This window comes from Podarcis muralis, chromosome 12 (genome assembly GCF_964188315.1).
Source record: "Podarcis muralis chromosome 12, rPodMur119.hap1.1, whole genome shotgun sequence".
In the NCBI taxonomy this organism is placed as follows: domain Eukaryota; kingdom Metazoa; phylum Chordata; class Lepidosauria; order Squamata; family Lacertidae; genus Podarcis; species Podarcis muralis.
The window spans coordinates 3,397,477-3,420,630 of NC_135666.1; the positions used below are offsets into that span (position 1 = coordinate 3,397,477).

Genomic DNA, 23,154 nt, shown 5'->3' on the forward strand with positions numbered 1-23,154 from the left:
GCTCATCTCGCTTTATTGGCCGAGGGAGCCAGCGTACAGCTTCCGGGTCATGTGGCCAGCATGACTAAGCCGCTTCTGGCGAACCAGAGCAGCGCACGGAAACGCCGTTTACCTTCCCGCCGGAGCGGTACCTATTTATCTACTTGCACTTTGACGTGCTTTCGAACTGCTAGGTTGGCAGGAGCAGGGACCAAGCAACGGGAGCGCACCCTGTCACGGGGATTCGAACCGCCGACCTTCTGATCAGCAAATCCTAGGCTCTGTGGTTTAACCCACAGCGCCACCCACATCCCTTCTACCAGAGTAGGGCTGGCTTAAAGGTTCAAATGTGGGTCCAGCAAGGCATACTCTCTCATAGCTGCCAGGCTCCCGTCATGCAAACAGAGCCCCACTGGCATCTGCCCTGCACCTTCTAAAATATCCCCATGCCTACAAGCCAGGAAGTCTCTGTTTTGCCTCCACAGTTGGATACAGCAATGCTTCTGAATACCAGTTGCTGGAAACTGCAAAAGGGGAAAGTTGTCATTGTAATCGAATCCTGCTTGGGGGTTCCTCATACTGGGCATCTGGTTGGCCACTGTGAGAACAGGATTCTGGACTAGGTGGGCCATTGGCCTGATCCTGCAGACTCTCCTTGTATTCTTGTCCTTCTTCTCAAGAGGGAATTTTTCTTCACAGGGGAATTTAGTGTGACCACGAAGCTGTTCAGTGCTCACCTTGTTTTGCAGCATCCCAATGATGCCCTTTCCTATCCAAGTCCCACCCCACAATTTCCCCCATTTAAGCAGGATTTTGCCTATCTGCAGATACAGTGGAGGCTCGTGTTGCGAATGTGATCTGTGTGGGATGCATGTTCGCAATCCACAGCGTTCGCAACCCGCAGCAGCACATCTGCGCACGCGTGGGTTGTGATTCGACGCTTTTGCGCATGCGCAGAGCATGATTTAGCACTTCTGCGCATGCGTGACCGCCAAAACCCGGAAGTAACCCATTCCGGTACTTCCGGGTTTCGGCGGTCCGCAACCCGAAAAAACGCAACCTGAAGTGTCTGTAATCCAAGGTATGACTGTAATCTGAAAAGCAGAAATAATACGAGTCCTCTATCTGAAAGACTGCAGGATGTTGACCTGATCCAGTCACCGGGCTCTTCTTGGCAGTGCCCAGTCTGACCAAAGGACCCCCATGCTAGTTAGGCCTGATGAGAGTTGTAGTCCCAAACATCTGGAGGTCACCTGGTGAAGGGTGGTCTGTTAGATAGAAGAACATATAGAAGTCCATTACACTTCCTTTGGTCACTCAGTTAACCTTCTCTGCATTTTTTCTTTTCCAGGATTGGACCAGCATCCCAAAAGAGTGAAGGAGGAAGAGGAACCGGAGATGTATCGAAAGAGGCAGGAGGTCTTGCCTCCTGCCAACGCCTCACCTGGAAAAGGTGGAGAGAATGGACTCAGCCCTCCTGCACTCGGGCAAAACCACTTGGAACCAGGGCAGCCTGATTCCAGAGCAGGCAGTGAGGAAGGTCTGGTGATGGACCACAGAGTGGGATGTGGCCCCAGTGCGCCTGCCTTTGGGATCTGCAGAGCGCCGATGGGAGAGATGCCCCACTGGTGCTTGGAGTGTGGGAAGAACTTTGCCCAAAAGGCAGAGTTAGAAAAGCACGGTCTGAACCACACCGGGCAATGCTCATACATCTGCGGGGACTGTGGAAGGAGCTTGATGGAGCATGTTGCTCTCGCCACTGGTCAGGGAGCCTGCCTGGCAGGGAATGCCAGCAACCACACCAGCTGCAGGAAGAGGGTTTCACCTCTGTCGAGCGAGACTGTCGTGCAGAGGAAAGAGCGGAAGGAGCTCTCCCTGCAAGAGAAGGTCCGGGTGCTGGAGATGCTGGAAGGGCCCAAGGTCTCCCAGAGCGAACTGGCCAAGAGGTTTGGGGTCTCCCAGCCCCAGATCTGCCGCATCATCAAGAACAAAGAGCGCATCCTGGCCGAGTGGTGCAAGAACGGCAACCCAGGGCGCAAGCGCAAGGTAGAGGAGAAGACCATGGCTGGTGAGGTGGCCCTTCTACAGTGGTTTGAGCACAGGTGTGTGTCCAGCACCCCTGCCAATGGGATGCATTTGCAAGAGAAGGCTGGAGATCTCTCCAAGATGTTCAGGAGGAAGCCAGAGCTGGAGGCAGGCCTGGGTTGGTTGCGTGGTTTCAAAGCCAGGCAGAAAGCGGCGCATGGAAGACCTCCGGAGGAGAAAGAGAACAGTGAGGAACTGGAGGATGAGGGCTGGGAAAACAACGTCCTGCCCTACATCCTAAACAAATACGACCCCCGTGACATCTACGCCTGCGGGGAGGCTGGCATCCTGTTTCGAGCCACCCCAGAAGGCCTAGCTTGGGACAGCGGAGAGGGAGCCAAGGACCAGCTCACTGTCTTGCTCTGCACCAATCTGGATGCTTCAGACAAGAGGGACGCCTTGATCGTCGGCAAGGCACGAAGGCCATTTGGCTTCCAAGGGGTTGACAGGGAGGACCTGCTGCCTGTCACCTACAGAGCTGATAGCAAGGCATGGATGACAGCGACCATCTTCACTGAGTGGCTCCAGAAATTCAACGAGGACATGAAACGAACAGACAGGAGCGTGGTGCTGTTTTTGGTCCCATGCGCAGCGCATCCCAACACTGAGCTCTCTCATACCAAGATGGTTTTCATGCCTCCTGGCTCTTCCCGCATCCATCCTCTTGAGCATGGGCTGGTCCAGAACTTCAAATGCCATTACCGGAGGAGGATGCTTCTTCGCCTCCTTGCCGTGCTCGACAGCAGATCCCCCGTTCCTGCAAGCAAACTCTCAAAGCACCTGACTCTTTTGGACGCTGTTCATATGATAGTCCAAGCCTGGTTAGATGTCTGTCCACAGACCATCACAAGCTGTTTCCAAGCTGCGGGCTTTGGCTTGGCTCTCCGCATCCCAGCTCCTCCCATGGACGTGGTCCAAGCCCTGGGGTTCAAGGACCGGCAACAATTTGAACAGTTTGTGCTGGTCGATGAGGAGCTGGAGTGTTTTGGAGACCAGGAGGGTGCTGAAATGCTCCAAGGGGTTCAAGAACCAGCCTGTGCAGCTGCAGAGGAAGAGAGGGCAGAGAACTTGCCCTGCCCTTCCAAGGCAGAAGTCATGGAGAGTCTGGCCACACTGAGGCGCTATTTTGAGTGCCACTCGGTATCCTCAACCGTCTTCCAGACCTTCTACAAGCTGGAGGATGTGGTTCATGGAATGTCTCTGGCTAATATGCAAGTATTAAGGGCAAAAGAATTGAACAAAGAAGGACTCTGAGCCGCAACCTCAAATGTAGCTCTCTTTGAATCTCATGTGTGGCCCTCTGAATCCACACAGTCATTTGGGGCATTGACTAATTAAAAAATCATCATCACCTGTACAACAGCCTTTGCCAAGTTTGTGCCCTCCATGATGTTTTGGACTACAACTCCCATCAGCCCCTGCCAGCATGGCAGGAATGGGGGGAGGTTGCTGCAGTGTGATCAGGTGGGCTTGGGAAGTAATGCTGGGAATGGTTTTTGGAAATCCCTTCCCCTGAGATAGCATAAAAGTGAGAATCAGTGCATTGCTTGCACGGCTGTGAATTTCTTCCAAGATATCCAGGATGGGAAATGTCTGGGGCTCTGGAACAGGTTTTTCTCTGTCCCCCAATCCAATTTAATTAACCTTTAAAGGCTTTTTAATTGTGGTCACTCTTCTGAGCCAGTTCATTGACCTGGTTTTGGAAGATTTTTTCATTTAGTTCATTACCAACATTTTTATACTGCTGGATTGCGGTAAAATCTATAGACACTTTCCAAGAACTATTATTTTATTACCAATTAAAAAAATTTAAAATTAAGAGTAAAAGGAAATGAAAGCATGGCAACATCCAAGATGTTTTCCACACCATCGTGGCAAGAGCCATTAGTCCTCCTGGTGTTGTTGGGCTTCATGATCCCTGATCTTCCTCATCATGCCGGTTGGGACCAATGGGACCCTGGAGCCCCATATCTGGGGGGGCAGCAGGCTCCGCCTCCCTGTGCTAAACCTTGTGATGTAGGAATACAACCTGTCTTTTAAAAGGGCTGGAAGAGATGCTCACTGACCTTTTTGTCAACAGTTTGGAAATATATAATAAAACAGATACTGTGACTGGGCTTAGAGTCTGTGCATTATGTCATTAGAAAGAATCCAGCAGTTTTATGTCACCATGGACAGCTCCTGTCCTGTATATTCATCACATTATTCTGAATGGTTCAGCCCAAATTATTGCATCTGAGTAATGGTGGCACCTTTAAGAGACTTCCTCAATTAAACTCAGCTGAGAAAGCCAGGCTCCTGCCATCAGTTCATCCAGCAACTACTATTTCTTTTCAGAACCTTCTCTCCATCATTGGTGGTTTCAGAATTGTGTGTGTATCTCCTTTCCCTGATCTGTAGGTTATAATAAACTATTATTTTAAACAGAAATCCAGCTGAACCCTTTTGGCATATAAATATAGTAAATGAGTAAGAGTGCACGCAGTTTAGCCTGTGGATGAGTGCAGTTGCCAGGCAGGCTGGTCCTCAAGGCTCAAGATCTGAGTTCAATCAAGTGCTGCCTTTGTCACATAATTCCTCATGTGGTCTTTGAGCGTTCAGTCTTGTGTGTGGGAAAAAAGACCACTCTTCTCTGCCTTGGTCACACCCCACCTGGAGACCTGTGTCCAGTTCTGGGCACTACAGTTTATGGAGCATATTGACAAGCTGGAAGGTGTGCAACTAAGATGATGAAGGGTCTTGCAACCAGGCCTTATGAGGAACAGTTGAAGGAGTTGGGGATGTTTAGCCTGGAGAAGAGCAGACTGAGAGGTGTTATGTAAGCCACCTTAAAAATCTGAAGGGCTGTCACATGGAATGGCAACAACAACAACAACAACAACAAATTATTATTTATACCCTGCCCATCTGGCTGGGTCTCCCCAGCCACCCTGGGTGGCTTCCAACAAAGTATTAAAATACAGTAGTCTGTTAAACATTAAAAGCTTCCCTAAAGAGGGCTGCCTTCAGATGTCTTCTAAAAGTCTGGTAGTTGTTCTTCTCTTTGACATCTGGTGGGAAGGCGTTCCACAGGGTGGATGCCACTACCGAGAAGGCCCTCTGCCTGGTTCTCGGTAACTTGGCTTCTCGCAGTGAGGGAACCGCCAGAAGGCCCTCAGTACTGGACCTCAGTGTCCGGGCAGAACGGTGGGGGTGGAGATGCTCCTTCAGGTATACTGGACCAAGGCCGTTTAGGGCTTGAAAGGTCAGCACCAACACTTTGAATTGTGCTTGGAAACGTACTGAGAGCCAATGTAGATCTTTCTGAAGACCAGTTTTATATGGTCTTGGCGGCCGCTCCCAGTCACCAGTCTAGCTGCCACATTCTGGATTAGTTGTAGTTTCCGACATGGAAGATGGAGCAAGCTTGTTTTCTGCTGTTCCAGAAGGTAGGACCCAAACTGATGTATTAAAATGACAAGAAAGAAGATTCTATCTGTACGTTCAGAATAACTTTCTGACAGTGAGAGCCACTCGGCGGTGAAATGGACTACCTCAGAAGATGGCGGGACTCTCCTCCATTGGAAGTTTTTAAACAGAGTTTGGAGGGCCACCTGTCAGGGATTATCTAGCTGTGACACAGACACTGCAGGGGGTTGGACTAGATGACCCCCTGGGTCCTTTCCAACTCTACAATTCTACAATCTATGACCATCCATAATAAAATGGTTTGTGATAAAAAAGTGTGATACACACAACCATTCACAGTATAGAGTAAGCTTTATAATAAATAGGTAAGATGGATGATGGAGAAATTTGCCTAGCAGAACTTGGGCAGAATTAATTTGAATACTTTTGCAAGAAGAAAGTACTGTATGGCTAAGGAAGACCTTCTGTAACCCCAACTTTGTTTCATCGTTTCATTTACTGCTTTATTGGAATAGATGAAGAGACTTGTAATAACTAATAGTTCATACTTCAGTTCTCTTGACCACTGATGTGGATAATAAAGAAGAATCCCAAACTGTTCCTCTCCAGATGACTTCAGCTCGGCTGCTCCTGCTCTGACAATTGCTATTTCATTCACATAAGTGGGAAGGGGTGGTCACAGGAGGCAGAGATTGCAAGGTGTGGTCCTGCAGATATCCTCCCACTGATGGGATTTGTACTAAAAAACAGGTGGGAGGCTCCAGATTGGTCCGAAATAAGCAGTATTGTCAACCAGAACCAAACCAGCCTTTTAAGTGCACTTGAGAAAAGGAATTATCATCCTCCCCTTGCTACCATGTGTGTTCCGTGTACAACAAATTGAAATGGTGGTTCCCCATTAAAGTGGGGATTAATTCACCCTGGTAAATTAAGAAGGAAAAAGCACACAGAAATTAGTAATTCACAAAAATTGCCATCCTGTTTTATACATATCTACGCAAGTTCACTTGGGGGAAACAGATAATCACATTTTAATTTTTAAAAAAATCAACAACCCCAAAACAGGCTATAACCCCATAGAAACACAAAGTCTCCATAGAACTCAGTGGGATTTGCACAGGATTTCACTGCAAACCCTTTTGATTTGCAAAAAGGTCACCCCACAGCAAGTATTGTAGACAGCTTTGTGCAAACTTGGGTTTAATTTGTGTCCAGCAATCTTGCCAATTCCAATAATTCTTTGGATAACACAGACCACAGCCAGCTCAGATATTTGATCACAACTCCACAGCAAAGCAGCTGCAGGATGGGTTTTATATAATCGCAGATTAAAAATCCAGGAACGTCCCTCTTCGACAAGCATGCAAATGATCAACTCCCAAATGGAACTTTAAAAGCTAATCAACTACAGTGTCCTTTTTAAAAGGAGAGGGTTTTTTTTTAGCTATCAAACAACCTATTTAACTACTGTACTGGAATTTTAAGAACGTTAGGAGGGTGTACAATGTTGAAAACCAGATATTTCCCAACCCTAATCGCTGCCGAACCACTGCATTTCAAAGGACCTGTGTTCTCCTCCCATCAATTTTCAGTCCTGATCTGTGGCAATGTTTTGGTCTTAAAATGAAAAAGGAGAGCGAGGCTGTCCAGTGTCGACTGGCAATGCACCAGAGACATGTCTCCCTTTCATTGGTTGTCTCCTTCTTGCCCTTTTCTTTCATGCAGCCTCTTTGCCACTTCATTCTGTTTGCTACCTATTCACTTTTATAGCATTCCTGTGGTGGCTCTTAATCAATCAGTTCCTGTCCCCCTGCAAGGGAGCAGGGGTTTAGTTACCGGTTCTCTATTTTGCAGCCAGAGCAATTATTTGTTAATGCTTTCAATGTTATTTGTTTAAAATAGCGAAGTAAAACATACATTAATAAGCAACTGCTGCGCCTGAAAAGAGGAAAGCAGTAATTTAAGCCCATACTCACCCTACCTCTCAAAGCAGGGTTAGAGAATGGTGCTGAGAACACCAAGGTCGCAGGTTCGATCCCCAAATGGGACAGCTGCATATGCCTGCATTGCAGGGGGTTGGACTAGATGATCCTCAGGGTCCCTTCAACTCTAAAACTCTGTAATTCAGGCAGCCTTGTAAATAAGCCTACACAAGCTAGTAGCCTGATTACCACTTGGGTGAGTAGCTCAGTTGGATGTAAAGTCCTTCAACAACCTGCCACATTTCTGTGCTGTCCCTCATTCACCAGCCTGGCTGCACATTAAGTCGTAATCCCATGCAATCACCTAGAGGCAACTCTCACAGGGGAGGGATTAAATACAACACTGAATTGAGGACTTGCTTCCAAGGAAACATTATTTAGGCAGTTGCCCATGGGAGCTGGCATTGCCCAATTTCTCAAGGAGAATACACTGCTATGCTAAAGTGTTGGGCGGGTCACCTGCCTTAATTCCACATCCTGCTGATTCAGAAGTGTTAAAGGGCTCTGCCGTGGAAGCAACCTTTATCACTGGGGTGCCAACTTGAACACATAACCAATCACATGATGCAGCACCCACCCACCATTTGAATGCCAATATTCATCAACTTTGCGGGGGCCGGGGCCCTGCAAATATTGTATTGGGGGAGGCAAAGGGACCTTGGTCCCTAGGAGTTGGGTCCTCTGCTCCTCTGCCTGTCCCTTGCAGCTGGCAGTGAGTGGCATACTTTTTCTGAATGATGGGGAAGGGTCATAGCTCAGCGACAGTGTGTCTCAGGATCACTTTCTGACTGAGAATGCACCCTGCTTGAAACCCGGGTGCACCGCTGGCAGACAATATTGAGTCAGATGGTCTGACTCTGTATACGACAGCTTCCTTTACTCCTACAGAGCTCCCAACCTTATCTATAAAATCTATCCAATAAGCTTTTGGGAGATCCATCTTAAAGCACCATTTCGCCTAGTGACTGTAGCCACATCCTACGGGAGTGAATTCCTGTTCCTACTGCCAGCTTCATGGACAAATCCAACTCTGACAGGCTCAGCAGGAGAGTTATACTTCTCTCTCTCTCTCTCTCTCTCTCTCTCTCTCTCTCTCTGTCCTGGGCACTTTACCATGTAGGACAGCTACCCAGAAGCCTTTGCAACAAGGACTCAAGGAATGCTGCATACTGTCCCACTAGATCCGGAGCTACAAAGAGTTCAAAGTTATTGCAGTTCCCTTGAATCCACGGGATAAGGAATCGAAGCAATCCCTTTGCTGAGGACAACTGATATAGGCTTGCAAGTTACACAGAAATCTTCCATGGACTAGACACTCAAAATAAGGGGGTGAGGGTGGAAGATAAGAAATATAACTGCTTTTGTTGCAGGACCTATTTCAGCTCAAGCTAGAAACATACTTTGCCCCCTTGTTCTCCACCTCCCCCAACCTCATCGTATGGGCCAGAAGAAGATTTCTGTGTAGCTTCCACACGCTAGTTGCTCCAAAGAAAGCCTTTGCTCACAAAGGCACCCTTAAAATGCACCACCAGGTTTCCTTCCAACGCAAGCAGGTTTCCCTCATGTGTGGCTCCTCCGGTGCATGGTGAGGTATTTCGCCTGGGTGAACTTCCTGCCGCAATCGGAGCATGCAAAGGCCCTCTTCCCAGTTGCTGGGCCAGGCTGGGGCGCAGAGGGAGGCTTTTTGTTCGCGCCCGTCCCTCTGCTGACGGACTTAAACTCCGGCAGGGTCTTTGGGGGCTGAACGGGAAGAGGAGGGCCTTCCTCAAGGCTGGCTCCGCTCGGAAGGAGTCCATATTTTGCCAGCTTCTCCTCGTGCGTCCTCAGGTGGGTCTGCATGATCTCCTCGTCCCGGAAGCGCTTCTCGCACCTGGGGCACGGGTAGGGCTTCTCCTTCACCTCGCGGGCCCTCTTGAGGGCCAGCGCCTTGGCGTCACCCGCCTGCAGGAGGTGCTGCTCCCCGCGGTGGACCCTCTGGTGGCTCTTAAGGTGCTGCAGCTGGCTGCAGGTCTTGCCGCACAGCAGGCAGCAGTAGGGGCGCTCGCCGGTGTGCATCCGGTTGTGGATGGTGAGGGTGGCCTGGTTGCGGAAGGTCTTCCCGCACTCCGCGCAGGCGTAGGGCCGCTCCCCGGTGTGCACCCGGAGGTGGCTGATGAGCGGCTGCTTCTGCGAGTAGCGCTTCCCACACGTGGTGCACGAGAAGGGCTTCTCGCCCGTGTGGACGCGCTGGTGGCTCTCCACGTGGTGCTTCTGGCTGAAGCGCTTCCCGCACTGCTGGCAGGAGAAGGGCCGCTCCCCGACGTGCACTTTCATGTGGGCCACCAGGATCTGCTTGAGCCGGAAGCTGCGCCCGCACTCGGGGCAGGAGAAGGGCCGCTCGCTCGAGTGGGTCCCGTGGTGCTTGCGCAAGTCCTGCTTCTTGTTGAAGCTCTTTCCGCACTGGGCGCAGGTGTGGGGCTTCCTGGGGCCCAGGGTGGCCCCAAGTTGGCGCAGGAGCTGGAGCTTGGCCGTCAGGCACTTCCGCGCCTTGGGGCTGGCGTCGCCGGCCGCGGGGTCCTCCTTCTTGCGCAGGTGGGTCTTGATGTGCCGTTTCAGGTCCCCCCGCGAGGGGAAGCCCTTGGGGCACAGGTGGCACTTGAAGGGCCGCTCCCCGGTGTGCGTCCGGATGTGGATGACCATCGCCACGTTGCTCAGGAAGCTCTTGCCACACTCGGGGCACTCAGGGGGCTTCGTCTTCAGCGTCGACTTCGGGGGACCCTCGTCCTCGTCCTGTGCGCTCGCCGCCCGGGTCACCGGCTTCTCCGTTCTGGATAGGTGGACCACCTTCTTCCTCTTGCGCCGCCGGACAGGGACTGCCCCTCTGCCTTCGTCCTCGTCTTCCATCCTGATCCCATCTCCTGCAGGGAAGAAAGGGAAAGGGAGAGTCTCGCCATCACTGACTCAAGGAGAAACCCCACGTTCAGTCCCTGAGAAGATCTTCATTTGATCTTACGGGTCTTCGCTGCGGGATCACATTCACCCAGTGCTATACCAGCTGCACTGGGTCCCTGTGGAGTACAGGATCAGGTTTAAGATGCTGGTTTTAACCTTTAAAGCCCTATATGGCCTAACCCTGAGGTGGCTCTCACCGGTAGAGGCCAAGGCTAGAAAAAGACCCAATATGGAGGCCTACTGGCCAAAATATTGGGAAATAATTGAAAAAACTGGAGACAATTGGGGGCTGCAGAGCCAAGACAAGTTAAAAAATAAGGTGCGGGATTGGTTACACTATGCTCAAATCCAAGAGGTGTTTAAAATGGATAAGAAAGTTGGTTTCCAAGTGGAAAAATCGAAATTAGAGACAGAATTGTTAGAATCAAAAACTAAGACACTATCGAAAATGTATAACTTGCTGCTTAAGTGGAATACACAGGATGAGACAGTCAAATCTGCCATGATAAAATGGGCACAGGATACTGGACACAACATTATGTTTGAAGACTGGGAAAGGTTATGGAACACCGGTATGAAGTTTACGGCATGTAATGCCTTGAAAGAAAACATTATGAAAATGATATACCGGTGGTACATGACCCCAGTCAAGTTAGCCAAGATATATCACCTGTCTGACAACAAATGCTGGAAATGTAAGGAGGCAGAAGGGACATTCTTCCACCTTTGGTGGACCTGCCCAAAAGTGAAGGCCTACTGGGAAATGATTTACAATGAGCTAAAAAAGGTATTTAGGTATACCTTCCCTAAGAAACCAGAGGCCTTCCTACTGGGCATGGTGGACCAGAAGATGTTAAAGAAGGACAGAACTTTATTTATGTATGCTACCACAGCAGCAAGAATCCTCTACGCAAAGCATTGGAAGACTCAAGATCTACCCACGCTGGAGGAGTGGCAGACGCAGTTGATGGACTACATGGAACTGGCTGAAATGACTGGCAGAATCCGAGATCTGGGTGAGGAAACAATGGAAGAGGACTGGAAAAAATTTAAGGACTATTTGCAAAAACATTATAAGTTGTATGAATGTTAAGAAATATGCACGATTAGGGAATTTTTGCTTTAGCAACTTGATTAGGTAAACTGGAAATTAAGACAAGAAAAAAGAGGTGGTAATATGAATCAACTTTATTATGTTAAATTTTAAATGTACAAAGTTTGGGATATGAGATTGGGAATTGGGGAACATAATAACTGAAAGATACAGTAAGTTAAGAAACAAGGTAACAAATTGCTAAAACTTTTATTGCAAAGAACGCAGAGTCTGGAGGATGTGGGGAAGTCCATTTGGAACATTGAAAAAATTGTTGAAAGTAGGACCGAAATAACCTTTTTTCTATTATTTTATTTCTGTATTTGTTTCTTGTACTTTCTTATCTTCGCTTTGTGTCTATGAACTTAAGAAAAGAAACTAAATAAAAATATTATTAAAAAAATAAATAATAATAAAAATAAAGCCCTATACGGCCTAGGACCCTCGTACCTACGGGACCGTCTCTCCTGGTACGTCCAATGGAGGACCTTACGGTCTTCAAATAAAAACATCTTGGAGGTCCCGGGCCACAGGGAGGTTAGGCTGGCCTCAACCAGAGCCAGGGCTTTTTCGGCTATGGCCCCGATCTGGTGGAACGCTCTGTCACAAGAGACCAGGGCCCTGTGGGACTTGACATCTTTCCGCAGGGCCTGCAAGACAGAGCTGTTCCTCCTGGCCTTTGGCCAAGGCGCAGTCTGACCCCCTCCTTTGGTCATCCTCACAGAACTCTAGCCCAATGGTTGCCATTAATTTGATTGGAATTAATTTTAGAATGAAATTATTTTAGAATGTTTTATCATTTTACTGTTGTTAGCTGCTCTGAGCCCGGCTTCGGCTGGAGAGGGCGGGATATAAATAAATTATTATTATTATTATTATTATTATTATTATTATTATTATTACTACCGCATTATGAAAAAAGCTTTAATAAAATCATGTTTTAAAAAAAATGAACCGGCTACTGGAACAGAAAACACCTTGGTGGCTTTCCCCACTGGAAGCAATATCTCTGAAAAAAACTAAATATGAGAAGTAATTGGGCAACATATAGAGAGCTGCTAACCGAAGTAGAACATCAGGTGAAATTGAAAGATTTTGAAGAGATAAGAGATTTATTAACCGACTGGCTACAGTTTCACCATCTAAATGATATCTTTAAGATAGATAAAAAGAAAGGTTTCAGCTATGAGACCTCAAGATTTGAAAAAGGCTTGTCAGAAAATATAAAATTACTGTCGGAAATGTATAGATTACTTTTGGAATGGCATACAAAAGATGAACAGGTTAAATATGTACTGATACACTGGGCGAGGGGTTTGGGGCATAATATTCAGCTTTCAGACTGGGAAAGGTTATGGAAAATTGATTTGAAATTTTCGGCATGTTGTGGTGGCGCCCACCCTGCGGAGATAAGTGACTATTCAACCTTTAGAAGACATCTGAAGGCAGCCCTGTGTATGTTTTTATTTACGCTGGAAGCCTCCCAGATGGGCAGGGTACAAATAAGTATATTATTATCATTATCGCTAGGATGACTAGACTTGTGCCTCCTCTTCCAGGGAAGGCGCCATTCCGGCCTCCTTGCCTCTGGTCAGTTTAGCAGATTCCATTTTTCCTGTGAGGAAAAAAAGTTAAAATCCTCCCTCGGTACCACAGCCGTTGTGGTTTCTCTCTGGCCTTCAGGTTATCTGTGTCTCCCTCAGGGACTTAAGGGGAGAGGAATCTGGTGAGGGATCTAAGGGGATCCGGGATCCTTCCTGTGGAGAAGTTTCTCCTCAGAATAGGCAGGGATGTGGGCAAAATGGGAGACATAGGAGCGGTCCTCTAGCTGAGGCGTTTTCCCGCCTTTTTTCCTTCAGGGGAGCGTTTCCACGGCAACAGCCTCCAGAAGGCCGCAGCCAAATAAATGTGGAATGCCTAATTCCCTCAGGAGATTTTATTTCCCAATGGGAATTTGAAGTCACTTCATTTCATAAAAATTTATACACACTGGATCGTAAGGGGGGGGGAAGCCCCAAAGCTTTTTACGCAAAAAGAAGGGTGGTAGTTGGAGGCATTTGGACACGAGTTTCGCTTCGAAATAATCCGAAATAGACAGAATCGCCTCACGAGTCTGGGAGGAGTTTGGGAGGTCTGCCTCCAGGATGGATCGGGATGAGTCTACCGAGCGAAACTACGGGATAACTTCGAGGTAAAAACACTGATCTTTGTACTTATGGTTATGTTTGTATCCCAGGTTTCCCTCAGGGTGACAAACATGGCCGCCTCATGGCAAGGGCAGCCCTGCGAGGAGGTAGGCCAGGAGGAGAGACGGGGACCGGCTCCATTCCAGCGCTAGGGAGCTGGAGGAGGGGATTTGAACCCGGGTCCCAATCCTGGTTCACATCCTGAGATGCTGCCGGTCAGAGTCTGCGTTATGTGTGAGGCCAGCGCCATGTGGGCCTGACCACAATACCAGTAAGGACCAGTTACGGGGGGGGGGGACAAGGAAAGGCCTCTTTGCAAGGACCCCCAACCCCCCCAAAAAAACCCCCCAACTCACCCAGCCAGGGGCTCCGGGGTCTCTTCCATTTGGGGGTCTCAAGGGGCTCCTCCATGCAAGGCTCCTCTTCGCACTCGATTTTGCAGATGATCTCGGGTTTGGCGGACGGGTGCCCTGTCGCGGGAGAAGAGGACAGCATCTTTATTTCCCCTTCATTTCTTGCAAGGATATAGCATCCTTTTCTCCAGGTGGCACACCTGGCCCCCTTGCTCCCCGCAACAACAAGCCTGCAAAGTATGCCGGGCCGAGAGGTGGCGAATGGCCCAAGGCCACCCGGCGAGCGTTGCGGCCGAGTCGCGATTCGAACCTAGATCGCAGACCAACACTCTCTTTTTTTTAAAAAAAAATTATTTGCATTTCCTAAACAGTAACAGAGAGCATATTTAATCCCCCGCCCCTTCCCCGTCCCACTTGCAACTTCATACCAAATACAGAATATCTGCAGATACCATATGACTTCCCTTCCACACTTTTCCTGCTTCCTTTTGCTTTTCCGCTACTCTGCACAATCCACATCCTTTTCATCACCCAATTTGTCATCTATTAAATACTCTATTTCAACTCTGCTGGATTTACACAAGACCTGCTAAGCTATGTCTTACACATGAATAAGACTGTGGTGTCTTTATTCTTTTAGGAGGGATTCACGGGGTCTTACCAGGAAAATATTCGAACACAATGAGGACAAGCCAGATTGAATTGTGCATTGTCTTAAGAAACTCACAGGAGTTTGCAACTAGTTTTCGGCTGTGTAAAGGGGAATGCACTCTGCTAAGTGAAGAAACTTGCTAACGCAAGTTAGGAAGGATATTAACAAATAATATATCCTCTCCTGCCACCCTGAACATTCCCACAAATCATACTAGCAACCTAAGGTTATAAATAAGAGCATCCCTCTAGCATTCCTTTATAGGTACAGTGGTACCTCGGGTTACATATGCTTCAGGTTACGTACTCTTCAGGTTACACACTCCGCTAACCCAGAAATAGTGCTTCAGGTTAAGAACTTTGCTTCAGGATAAGAACAGAAATCGGGCTCCGGTGGTGCAGCGGCAGCAGGAGGCCCCATTAGCTAAAGTGGTGCTTCAGGTTAAGAACAGTTTCAGATTAAGAACAGACCTCCGGAACGAATTAAGTACTTAACCCGAGATACCACTGTATAAAAAAAACCAAAACCAGTATTTTAAGACTACATTATAAAATAATAAAAACACATGTAAACTTCTTTGAGGTGTTCTTGTATACCGTGCCAGGACTTCTACAGAAGGCTATCCAGCAGCTTCCTCCTGGATGGACGGTCAAGTGAAGGAACCAGCTGTATCCACAGCATCTGGGGACATGTTCAGGGGAAACCTTACTGTCCCCTGGACTAGGACCTGGGAGACAAGGGTTCAAATCCCCACTCAGCCAAGAAGTTCACAGGGTGACCTAGGACCAGTCACTGCCTCTCAGCCTAAGCTACCTCTCAGCATTGTTGTGGGAATTAAAGGAGGAGGGGGAGAATGACGTACGCCACCTTGAGCAACTTGGGAGGGAAAAAGCAGGATATAAATGCAATGAAATAAAATGGCAAATGGGGAGGGTTGCTGCTGTTGCAATCTGGTTGCATGCAGTTGCAATTCTGGTTGCATGCAAGCTTCCCACTCAGGCATCTGGCTCAGCCACCATGAGAATCTGATAGCAGACAAGATGTGCTCTCTTTGGCCTCATCTGGCAGCCATCTGATGCTCTTATGCAGGAACCAAGTTGGTGAAATGCTGGTCTAAAGTCAAACAAAAAGTTTCGGACTGGTGCTTGGGCTACAGTTTGAGGATTGCAAAATCTTACATCAGCCCCCACGTCAGTTCAACAAAGAGATCCTTTCTCCACTGCAAACCCTATCATCTCTACGCCATAATCATTTATCTGCTGCCTCCAGGCTCTCAGGAACATCAAAGGACACCCAAGCAGGGAATGAGAGAGATCCTTACCCAGCGAGGTGACCGCTTCATAGTTGTCCACCATCACGGCCCGGTAGAGGTCCTTCTGCCATTCTGCTAGCTCTGCCCACTCCGCCAAGGAGAAATAGACGGCCACGTCTTCAAACATCACCTGCGGCAACGAGAAAGGGAACCTGGGATGGAGTTCTGGGTAGTTCCCTCTGCTAGTGGGTGTGATGATGACAGGCCTCACAGGCCTCATCCTGCCTTGCAGGGGATTGGGCTGGATGACTCTTGGGGTCCCTTCCAAGTCTGCAATTCTATGATTCTAGCTCTTATGAATTGAGGGCTCTCTCTGTGTTTGCTGGGAAGGGCCAGTCAAGAGAGGAGCATGGAAGATGGATGGGCTGGAAAGAAGGAAAGGCATCCATAGACAAAACAGAGCCACAGAGTATGGCCGGAGGTGCACATTTTGACTGTGGGGGTTGGACGATATGAGCCTTGGGATCCCTTCCAACTCTACACATCTGTGAGCTGCACCTATTAGACAGCAGACCATCCTTTGAAGCCTTACACCTTCTTTCCCCAGAAAGCACTTGCAATTCAAACCTGTAACTGGTTATGAGATCAGAACCATGAACTCCACCCTAGAACAAAACATGCCTTGCAGTTAGTCTAAGCATCCAACTCCACAGGACACCAAATCCTTAAAAACCTGTTTCTCGGTTGTCAGGAAGTCCTGATGGTTTCCATTGTGTTTCATTTGCTTATTTATTTGTATACTGACCTTCATCTGAAGATGACAGGGCAGTTCACAACACTAAAATACAAAATAAGAACACAAAATGCATAATAAAAGCAAAAACAAACAAGGACTCCCCCTCCTAATTTGTTGTCAAATTAAATATCCAATTGCCTTTCCATTTATAAAAAACCCTTCCTTTCAAATAGCAGAACTAGAGGATGGAGACATTGGCAATGCTTCATGAGGTGCCACGGATGATATTGGAAGCAGAATCCCAGTCAAGTATTTCTATCCTCCTACAGCTCCAGCAAAGGGTCCACGAAACCCTCTTCCACGTTTCCGACACTGATCTGATCAAGAGTATACCCTCCAAATTTAAAGGCATTAGGTGCCACCAAGAGAGAAACTGCTTTACTTCAAGTCAGCAGAGGCGGAATATTATCTACCAAGGAAAGGATGGAGCTCTCTCCATAATCTCTCCTCCAATCTCATGAGCGCACAAAACCTTCTGTAATTAAAGTCCTCCATTTTCTCCAGCGGACATATTACGGTCGACTTTTAAAAGCGGAGTTTGGTGCTTCTTTAACCATTCAGGAAGGGCTTCCAGATTTATAGGCTCTCCCCGGGGGTACGCTGCTGCAATTGTTGAATATCCGGCAAACACTTCGACTGCAACCATTTATAAAAGGGGGGAGCTCTCCTACCCCCCCCCCCGCATATATGATCACATATTCTCAATAAGCTGTGCTTTTCGCCAGATGGCATAATTACCTAGTTCCCCATTCCAATTTAATTGCTCAGGGTGGCTTAGACGATTGTCAGGAGGTTGCAGGACTTTGTTTTAATCTATATCTGTCCCAGATTTTTATAGCTGGATGGAGGATGGGGTGTCATTGTCCCAGGCTGCCTTTATTATTAGTCCAAGGCATTATTAGAAAAGACATGACGGCAATGCAAAATTTCTCTGTTCAAGCTGCAGTCAATAACAACAACAACAACAACAACAACAACAACAACAACGACAACCACCTGCGTGCTATCCAGGTGTCAAAAGGCAGTATATAACTGTTTCCATATGCAAACTCATTCTATTTGCATGATCGATAACGGCAATGCACTAGGGTGCTCAGGTCTCCCAACCCGCCAGTATTGTTCTAGAAGCACCAGTTGCTGTCTGCTTCCATATAAAGGTAAAGGGACCTCTGACCATTAGGTCCAGTCGTGACCGACTCTGGGGTTGCGCGCTCATCTCTCTCTATAGGCCGAGGGAGCCGGCGTTTGTCCGCAGACAGCTTCCAGGTCATGTGGCCAGCATGACTAAGCCGCTTCTGGCGAACCAGAGCAGCACACGGAAACGCCGTTGACCTTCCCGCCGGAGCGGTACCTATTTATCTACTTGCACTCTGACGTGCTTTCGAACTGCTAGGTTGGCAGGAGCAGGGACTGAACAACGGGAGCTCACCCCGTTGCGGGGCTTCGAACCGCCAACCTTCTGATCGGCAAGTCCTAGGCTCTGTGGTTTAACCCACTGTTTCCATATGCAAACTCATTCTATTTGCATGATCAATAACAGCAATGCACTAGGGTGCTCAGATCTCCCAACCCACCAGTATTGTTCTAGAAGCACCAGTTGCTGTCTGCTCCCATACAGTCCTCACCTATTGAACATTGATCCAGTCTGGTGTAGTAGTTAAGAGAGTGTCAGACTAGGACCTGGGTTCAAATCCCCATTTAGCCATGAAGTTCACTGGGTGACCTCGGAAGCTTCAGGATAGAAAAGGAAGGAGGGCTTCTCCATGCACCTGGGGTCAGGTAGCAATGCCAGTTGTGGGAAACCACAGGAGGACAGACTGCTCTTGTGCTCAGCTCCTATTGGGGCTTCTGTTTGGGTGCTGCGAGAACAGGATGCTAGACTTGAGATGTGCGACTGGCCTCATCCAGCAGCAGAAGAGGAAGAGTTTGGATTTGATATCCCGCTTTATCACTACCCAAAGGAGTCTCAAAGCACCTAACATTCTCCTTTCCCTTCCTCCCCCACAACAAACACTCTGTGAGGTTAGTGGGGCTGAGAAACTTCAAAGAAGTGTGACTAGCCCAAGGTTCCCCCAGCAGCTGCAAGTGGAGGAGCGGAGACGCGAACCCGGTTCACCAGATTACGAGACTACGGCTCTTAACCACTACACCACACTGGCTCGCCCTGTGTTGAATTCTGGTGCTGGAGGAGACTCTTGAGAGTCCCATGGACTGCAAGAAGATCAAACCTCTCCAATCTGAAGGAAATCAGCCCTGAGTGCTCACTGGAAGGACAGATCCTGAAGCTGAGGCTCCAATCTTTTGGCCACCTCATGAGAAGAGAAGACTCCCTGGAAAAGACCCTGATGTTGGGAAAGATGGAGGGCACAAGGAGAAGGGGACGACAGAGGACAAGATGGTGGGACAGTGTTCTCGAAGCTACCAGCATGAGGGAGGCAGTGGAAGACAGGAGTGCCTGGAATGCTCTGGTCCAGGGGGTCACGAAGAGTCGGACACAACTAAACAACAACATGTTCTCATGTAAAAGAGACCCTCCCTGCCTGAGACCCCGGACAGCTGCTGCCAGTCAGGGAACACTGTGCTAGATGGTTCTATAGTCTGGTGAGATACAGCTTCCTGCGTTACCTAACAGCTTGACGCCTTCCTCCAATCAGCTGCTTCCATTTCAGGGGCAGAGGATCCACTCAAAACAACAAAAGCACTGGTGTTTGGGGAAGATGGGGAAGTGCACTTCTTTCCCACAGCTTGAGGGGCCAGTGCTCATCTAGAACGAAGTTGCACGGTCATCGGGGGCAGGTGCTGAATGGCATCTCTCTCATCAGGGACCCCACACTGAAACTCAACCCGTCTCAGGGCAGCGTGTGATCTGAACCGCAGGTTGTGGGTTTGCTTGGGCAAAGGCTTAGATGCGCTTTCTTACACTGGTCTGAGCAGCAGCTGTGGAGGATACAAAGGTGCCTCGAAGAAGAATAAGAAGGGCTTCCTGCTTCAGGATCACCCACTGAAGTTTGTGTGTTTGTTTTTATTTTATTTTTTAATGTATTTTTATTAAATATTTTCTTGATTCACAAAGGTATGTGCAATGTTTCTCTCTCTTATTTTTTCCCCCATGTAACTTTTTTTTTTTTTTTACAAATTGGTTTCATTTGTTGAGACATTAGGAAGAAAAGGGGGAAAGAGGTGATGGGGGGAAGATGAGTTGGGGTGGGGTCGGGTGGCGATGTTTCTATTTTACTTAATATATGTGGGGTTTTGTGTCAGCGTTGCTTATGCAGGTTCTCTGCTGTTCACCTGTGTTCCCTTTGGCAATTAGAGAGGTTGGGGTTGGCCTAGGTTGTGGTTATTCATTTGTGGTTGGCTGTGGTGATCTTTGTTTTCATGTGTGAGTGGGGTGGGTGGGTGTTTTGGATCAGGTTCGCCATATTGATTTGTATGGTGTGTTTGTTTTTATAAACATTTTTATTACATTTTTGAAAGAACAGTTAACAAGCGTAACAAAACATAACATGAAGGTCAAGAATGGTCCCAGTGAGTTCCAGGGGAGCATTTAGGTACATAGCATAGTAGACTAACATTTTCACTCTCGCAAGTCTCTCCAAAGATGTCATAGAATCATTGAATTGTAGAGTTCGAAGGTACCCCAGGGGTCATCTAGTCCAACCCTCTGCAAATCAGAAATCACAGCTAAAGAATCCACAACAGATGGTAACCTAACCTATGTTTCAAAACCTTCAATGAAGTCCGTTCCACTGTTGAACAGCTCTTGTTGTCAGAAAGTTATTCCTGATATATTAGTTGGACTCTCTTTTCTTGTAACTGAAAGGCATTGATTGGAGTCCTACCCTCCAGAGCAGGAGAAAACAAGCTTGTTCCCTCTGCCATGGGACAGTCCTTCAGATACTTGAAGATGCCTACCATCATGTCTCATAAGGCTTGGTTTCAATCATCTTTGAGATGCTTTATCATCTTAATAACATAGTGATATGATAAGAATGTTCTTATTTCTTATCTTACCTTCTATTCTCCAGTACCTCTAATGTGACCCACATTAACATTTTTGTTCAGGCCTAACTCTGTTCTCAGGGATGCGGGTGACGCTGTGGGTTAAACCTCAGAGCCTAGGACTTACTGATCAGAAGGTTGGCGGTTTGAATCCCTGTGACGGGGTGAGCTCCCGTTGCTCGGTCCCTGCTCCTGCCAACCTAGCAGTTCGAAGGCACACCAGTGCAAGTAGATAAATAGGTACCACTGTGGCAGGAAGGTAAACGGCGTTTCTGTGCGCTGCTCTGGTTCACCAGAAGCGGCTTAGTCATGCTCCCAACATGACCCAGAAGCTGTCTGTGGACAAACACCAGCTCCCTTGGCCAATAAAGCGAGATGAGCGCCGCAACCCCAGAGTTGGTCACGACTGGACCGAATGGTCAGGGGTCCCTTTACCCTTTACCTTTAACTCTGCTCTCACTTCTTCATTACCCCTGTTTCCTTACTGGCATTTAAAATGGCTACATTGCTCAAGCATAGGTAAACCCTCCGTCAAAGAAAACTCTCTTGGGAGCCAAAGGGAAGGAACATGGTGCTCTACCACCTGGTGTCAGGCTGCCATGGCAAGCCAGTCGTCCTCAGCTAGACTAACTCAACACCAGATCTGCTCTTGATATATGGATAATTATTATGTATGTATATCATCACTGTCCCCAACCATCCTGTAGCAGCGAGTTCCAAGGGGCAAATGTGCAAGATGCACGAAATCAGCTTGCCACTCCCCATTTTACACCATCCTGTCTGTTACATCTTTCTCCCCATCCCAGCACACAAATAAATAATATTTTGGCCAACTTTCTGCTTCTACCTTTAAACACGCCTGCTGAAAACTTTTTTATTCCTCCAGGCCCATGCAGGCAATTAAGAATACGTATTATCGTAATAGTTAACTGATGCCTGATTTTCACTATTATACCGTTTCTTTGCACGTACTACTGTGAACCACTTTGATTTTATTTTAATGAAATAGCAGCATACAAATATTTTAATAAATAAACAAACCTACTGCCCTCCAGATGCTCTGGACTACAACTCCCATCAGCCCCCAGCCAGCACAGGCGCTATCCCTCAGACCTTGTGGGGGGCAATGAACAAATTCCTATGCCCCACAAATAACCCAGAGGTGCATTTTAAATAAAAGGGCACATTCTATTCATGTAAAAAAACGCTGATTCCCGGACCGTCTGCGGCCTGGATTTAGAAGGCGATTGGGCCGGATCTGGCCCCCGGGCCTTAATTTGCCTATCCATGAGCTACACCATCATGTGGGCAGGGGCTGATGGGATTTGTAGTCCAAAACATCTGGCGAAGGAAAGCAGCAGGCTAATAATAGAAAGCTAGACCAACCCATTCCAGGAGCCAGACATGTCTTTGGGGGCGGGCTGGCCTGCCTCCATCCTATTCCAGCCCTGATTTAAACCGCAGCTGGTCCCCAAAAATACCCTCCTCGCTGCCCTCCTGAATAGTCTCACTGAAAATGCGGGGTCCCAAAGATCCCTCGCCTCCCTCTGGACCCACCTTCGCGGAGCAGGTGTGTGGACGGGGGGGAGGGGGAATAACCATTCCCAGTGCATCAAAAAGACGACTCCCCATTAAAAGCCTCTCTTTCTTGCTATTTAGATTCAGTGGGTTGTTATCTCGCTAAGCTTTAGGGTTGGGGGCGCAGAGGGACCCTTTCCTGCCTCCCAAGCCCACTGGGGAAGAGGGTGGGGTCACTCTGCACGTGCTCAGAGGCGCCCTTGCTGCAGCGCCGGGGCTCTGATCCCTTGGAAGCGGGTGGAGTTTGGGACTCTGCTCTCTCCCCGCAGAAAGGGGAGAGTAAAGGCGAGCGCCGCCCCCTCCCCGGGAAAGACATCTCCTGCTGCTGCAAGGCCTGGCATCTCTGCCCCCTTACCTGTGCATGAGCCCCCGAGGCCATGGCGGGGCGCAGGACAAAGGCAGAATGCAGATTGCAGCAGCAGGAGGCGCCCCGGACGCCTCCGCCGCTGCTGCTTCTTGCTAGGCGGATTAAAGGCGCCCCGGACGCCTGTCCAGACCAGAGCAGGCGATGCGGGATGCTGCAATCTCCAAGAGGAGGAGGAGGAGGAAGAGCAGCTCTCGGCCTTCCAGCCTCCCGGAGCATCCTGGGAAATGGAGTCCGGCCTGGGGAGCGGTCCCTGGGAAAAGGCAACGCTGAGAAAGCGTGGTCTCTTCTTTTCTGGAGGGGGTTTGTCAGAGGCTCTCAGCCCCTTTCCTCTCCCATTGCAGCAGCTGTGAAAGGACTCGGGACACAGGAGTCTAGGAAGATGCTTAACACTAAGTCTGGCTCCACCAAGCTCACTACTGCCTGCACCACTTTCAGATTTGAAAATAAGGGATCAACTGCCTCACCTGTCCTGGGGACAGTCTACGGGGAT

At 48.5% G+C, this 23,154-nt stretch overlaps 1 protein-coding gene across 1 annotated transcript; it reads right to left on the minus strand.

Moving 5' to 3' along the window:
• Window positions 1–8,006: 8,006 nt before the first annotated feature.
• LOC114607118 (uncharacterized) lies at window positions 8,007–22,865 on the minus strand. The gene is made up of 4 exons (XM_077936621.1): window positions 22,653–22,865; window positions 15,991–16,111; window positions 14,021–14,134; window positions 8,007–10,351 (listed from the first exon to the last, which is right to left on the minus strand). Exons 1-4 carry the CDS (start codon window positions 22,674–22,676, stop codon window positions 9,015–9,017), a joined length of 1,596 nt encoding a protein of 531 aa, XP_077792747.1. The 5' UTR covers window positions 22,677–22,865; the 3' UTR covers window positions 8,007–9,014.
• Between the last annotated feature and the right edge of the window lie 289 nt (window positions 22,866–23,154).